We start from the raw sequence: 5,000 nt of genomic DNA on the forward strand, positions 1-5,000 counted from the left end.
CAGGTGATGAGACAGGTGGTGACACAGGTGGACAGACAGATGGTCAGACAGGTGGTCAGACAGGTGGTCAGACAGGTCAGGTGGTGAGACAGGTAGAAAGACAGGAAATGATACAGGTGGTGAGACAGGTGGACAGATAGGTGGTCAGACAGGTCAGGTGGTGAGACAGGTGGTGAGACAGGTAGAAAGACAGGTGATGAGACAGGTGGTGACACAGGTGGACAGACAGATGGTCAGACAGGTGGTCAGACAGGTGGTCAGACAGGTCAGGTGGTGAGACAGGTAGAAAGACAGGAAATTATACAGGTGCTGAGACAGGTGGACAGACAGGTGGTCAGACAGGTCAGGTGGTGAGACAGGTGGTGAGACAGGTAGAAAGACAGGTGATGAGACAGGTGGTGACACAGGTGGACAGACAGGTGGTCAGACAGATGGACAGACAGGTGGTCAGACAGGTGGTCAGACAGGTGGTACAGTTCATCAAAGAAAAGAAAATAAGAAACATTCTCCTATAGTTTGTCTCAATGTGATAATAAAACAATGTGTTTCAAGTTGAATAAATCACGACTTCCTGTCTGTACCTGTGGTGATGTCACTCAGGTGGGCCTCGGTATCAAAGGAGTGGCCGGTTTTGCCGTCGGAGGATCTCACTCCACCTCGTCGCGGTTTGCGGAGAGTCGCAGCCGGAAAGACAAGTTCTCCTTCACCACGCACGACTTCAAATGCAAATACTACACGTGAGTACGAGACACCGCTCGGGCTCTGACATTACATCTAAAAAACACCTGAGACAGAAACCTGCGAAGAATTCAGAACCAAACATTCTCCTTGTTCCTTTGCTGTCAGCTTCCGTCTTCATTCCCGCCCTCCGCTGAGCAAAGAGTTTGAGGTTTCCCTGAAGAACCTTCCGTCCACCTACGACCACAGGAACACCCCGGCCTTCCAGCAGTTCATCGCCGTCTACGGGACCCACTTCATCCGCAGGGTTCACCTGGGGGGTCACGTGCACTCCATCACGGCCATTCGGACCTGCGAGGCCGCCATGAGCAAGTTGTCAGTCCACGCCGTCAGCAACTGTCTGTCAGTCGAGGCCAGCGGGACCATAAAGGGCATTACCCTCGAAGCCAGCACCAAGTTCTGTCGCGAAAAGAGCAAAAGTCTTAAAACCGGGGCAACTTTCAGCCAGGCCTTCTCCGATCGGACCACCACGGTTCTGGGAGGAGACGGGGATGTGGGGGACATTTTGTTCTCCACCGACGGCGACGCAGGCTACAAGAAGTGGCTCTCGTCCCTGAGGAGGGTCCCGGGTGTGGTGTCCTACCAGATCAGCCCCCTGCACATGCTGGTGAGGAGCAGGTGCAAACCAGAACATCGCTCAGCAGAGCTCATCAGGAAGTCAGAACCTTCACTGTCGAAGACTGATCCAGTTTCCTTGTTTGTGGTCTGCAGGTGTCAGATAACGAGATCCTGAAGTCCAGCCTGCGAGAGGCCATCAGCCACTACATCCGCGGGAGCGCCAAGCCGCTGAGTTGCCCCGCCAGCTGCAGGGTCGGCAACCACAACAACGAATGTGCGTGTCAGTGCAAGGGCCACCGCATGGTGGACTCCAACTGCTGCCCGGCCGAGACCGGCGTGGCCCGGCTGAACGTGACGGTGGTGGGAGCCCAGGGCCTGTGGGGTGACGACTTCACCAAGACGGACGGATACGTCAAAGTGTTGTATGGTCAACAAGGAGCCACGACGCCGGTGATCTGGAACAACAACTTCCCGCAGTGGAACTACCTCGTCCGGTTTCAAACCGTCAACCTGCAGCACCGAGTGTGAGTCGGGAATTGGAATCTGTCTGCTACGGAAGACCAAAACGGCCAAAATTAAAAAATAATGAAGACAACTCAATAAGATATGAAACAGAATGAATTTGAGTGAATATGGTGAAAACTAACGGGAAATTTGAAAGATGTGGAATTAATTTGAGGAGGATTATTGAATTGATTGTTGGTGTGTTTCCTCCGCAGGCCTGTGGTTCTGGAGGTCTGGGACCGGGACAGTGTCTGGGACGACGACCTGCTGGGGAAGTTCACCCTCATCCCCGCGGTGGGTCTCAACGTCGAAAAGATGTTCAAGCTGAAGCACGGCTCTCTGTTCGTCAAGGTGTCCGCGGTGTGCGCTCCCAGCCTGCAGGGGTCGCTGTGTGAGCAGTACGCCGCCTCGCCGAGCTACGAGGGGGCGGAGCAGGAAGTCCGCTGGGGTTAGGACGGTGACACAGTGAAGAGTCTGATGATTAATAAACAGATTATTTAACATGTTGTTGTTGACTATAGAGATGAATGTATCAATATACAATGTCACTAGAATGATACAGTATCATATTTATACAACATTTGTGTTTTACAGATTGTTTGTGTGTTGACTGTGACAGTTGATGTCATCGTTTATGAATTAATAAATAAGTATAGAAACGCATTTTCATTTATATATTCAATTGATTATTTCTGCATCTGTTGTTGAGTTTTATATTTCTTTATCGTTTCATGTCTTTGTTCACACTCCAGAATCTGAAGCGAACTCACATGTTCCACTCAGGTAGAAACACCAGGCGTCACTTTTCATATCCATGTTTCACTCTTCGTAAGGACAAGAGGTGAAGCATCAGGATTTCTCATTTAGATCGATTTGAGACTTTTAAAGCTTTAAAACGCTGCGGTTAATGATTCAGTCAGGTTAAAATTAGGGTCAGGGTCATCAAACAACAACTTCTTTAATAATCTATTAAGAAGAAGAAGGAAATGGAAACAAAAATTAAAATCTACTGTTCAACCAATCAGGTTGCAATCTCTTATCGTTTCGTGGCCCCACTACACGGCCTCAACCATTGCTCCTATTGCTACATAGCTAATGTTGGCATTAGCATCTGTTTGACAACATAGCTTACGTTAGCATTAGCATCTGTTTTACTACATAGCTAACGTTAGCATAAGCATCTGTTCTACTACATAGCTAACGTTAGCATAAGCATCAGTTTTACTACATAGCTAATGTTAGCATAAGCATCAGTTTTACTACATAGCTAATGTTAGCATAAGCATCTGTTTTACTACATAGCTAACGTTAGCATAAGCATCAGTTTTACTACATAGCTAATGTTAGCATAAGCATCTGTTTTACTACATAGCTAACGTTAGCATAAGCATCAGTTTTACTACATAGCTAACGTTAGCATAAACATCTGTTTTACTACATAGCTCACGTTAGCATTAGCATCTGTTTTCTTACCAATCTACCAGAAACTTTGTTCCTTCACCCGACAACTTCTGTGTCCAGAGGTTAAAACAACAAGAACAACAACAACATTGTTTCTTTCTGTCACTGCTTCTACTGACGTTAGCATGCTAAGCAGCTAGCTATGCTGTGAGCTGAACGATGGCTGAGGCTGTTGGTCCGCGAGTGTCTCCACCTGCTGAACACAAGTTGAAGGTTTCACTCGCTCACATGAACAAACACAACCAGTCAAAGTTCATTGTTTCTGAATGAGGCGACAACATCTGGTTCACTCGTTGTAGTTGATGTTTCGTCTGTTGTAGAATTCAGTTTTTTCTATGAGTTACCTGCTGCGTCATCTTACTTCCTGGTTTGGCCAAAAGATGAGACTGAGGGCGGAGTCGACTTAAATGCAGAGGCCCAGTGATTGGACCAGACCAAGAGCTGTATTAGCATGAGGGGGGCGGGGGGTCTTTGTGTAGAGGTTTAGTTGTTGTCTATGTTATTTCCCCCGTGGTTTCAGTTTGGTCTGATCAGACAGTATATGTGTGTGTCGCCCCCTGGTGTCAGTGGTTTGACTTCATGTCATGTGAGCGTAGTTGTGTTTGGTTGACTTCGTTTAATGGATCAGTTCACTCACTTTGAACATCTTTTTGGTTCTTTTGATTCTTTTGATTGATGATTGTATTTTGTTTTCATGTTTTGGGTGAACAACCAGGAGCTGACAACAACAAACAGAGGGTTCAGGGGTCAAAGGGTTAAAGGATTCAGAGGTTCAGGGGTCAAAGGGTTAAAGGGTTCAGGGGTTCAGGGGTCAAAGGGTTAAAGGGTTAAAGGGTTCAGGGGTTTAGGGGTCAAAGGGTTAAAGGGTTCAGGGGTTCAGGGGTCAAAGGGTTAAAGGGTTAAAGGGTTCAAGGGTTTAGGGGTCAAAGGGTTCAGGGGTTAAAGGGTTCAGGGGTTCAGGGGTCAAAGGGTTAAAGGGTTCAGGGGTTTAGGGGTCAAAGGGTTAAAGGGTTCAGGGGTTCAGGGGTCAAAGGGTTAAAGGGTCATTAACTAGTGACAGTGGAGAGAAGACCTCTGACACTTTAAATCTGACATCAGGAACAAACAAGAGTGACTGTCACAGTTCAGATCAGCTGATCAAATATCTTATTTACAAAAGAGTGTGTTTGTGATTTAAAATATGTTTTATATTCAGCGGTGTGTTTTCAGATGAAAGTCAGGTGGAACAACCTGTAGGTCGATTGTCTCTTTGTGGCCGGTCTCAGAGTAGGACCGTCTGGACGTCCTGGTGAAGTCCAGAACCCAGCTGGTGTTTGGAAGGAGATTTAAATCTTGCATGTGTAGTTTGTGCGGTCGTCTGCCAGTCGAGTGTGAGAACCTCACTCACCGACCCGTTAGCAGCCGTGGCAGCTGCAGCGTCTGACGCGTCTGTCTGATGCTCCAAAGGTTCTGAGTTCATCTTCCCTTCCACTTTGTTTTTTCACAAATCGCACCCTGAAGAACTCTACAGTCAAATGAATGAGGACAAATTAAATATTGCAATTATTGTGACCGTGTCATTTAATCCATCAGATTCACTCGTCCTGTTTAAAGAAACGGTCAGAAACTCACTTCATATTAAAACAGTTTCTTATTCTGATGATGCTCCGTGTCCGTCGGGCCTGTTCGGGGCCGAGACTCTGGATCCATGTCGTCGTCGTGTAGAACGAGTGTACAGTCGCTTCAGGACTTTTATAAAA

The 5,000-nt window shown here is 47.2% G+C and overlaps 1 protein-coding gene and 1 long non-coding RNA gene across 3 annotated transcripts in view; one reads left to right on the forward strand and one right to left on the reverse strand.

The window, feature by feature from the left end:
* Positions 1–2,463, forward strand: part of prf1.3 (perforin 1.3) — a 4,681-nt gene extending 2,218 nt beyond the window's left edge. Inside the window, exons 5-8 of the mRNA XM_035615826.2 lie at positions 601–737; positions 847–1,345; positions 1,450–1,820; positions 2,016–2,463. Coding sequence (XP_035471719.2) covers positions 601–737; positions 847–1,345; positions 1,450–1,820; positions 2,016–2,253 — 1,245 coding nt within the window. The 3' untranslated portion in view covers positions 2,254–2,463. The remainder of the gene's footprint in view (positions 1–600; positions 738–846; positions 1,346–1,449; positions 1,821–2,015) is intronic.
* LOC118289199 lies at positions 1,708–3,943 on the reverse strand. Of its 2 annotated transcripts, XR_004786023.2 has the most exons (4): positions 3,606–3,943; positions 3,274–3,457; positions 1,944–2,274; positions 1,708–1,846 (listed from the first exon to the last, which is right to left on the reverse strand). It is a non-coding gene; the product is annotated as an uncharacterized LOC118289199 (long non-coding RNA). The 2 variants fall into 2 exon arrangements; XR_007029895.1 differs by lacking the exon at positions 3,274–3,457.
* Between the last annotated feature and the right edge of the window lie 1,057 nt (positions 3,944–5,000).

The sequence above is a fragment of the Scophthalmus maximus genome, chromosome 17, assembly GCF_022379125.1.
Source record: "Scophthalmus maximus strain ysfricsl-2021 chromosome 17, ASM2237912v1, whole genome shotgun sequence".
NCBI classification, from domain to species: domain Eukaryota; kingdom Metazoa; phylum Chordata; class Actinopteri; order Pleuronectiformes; family Scophthalmidae; genus Scophthalmus; species Scophthalmus maximus.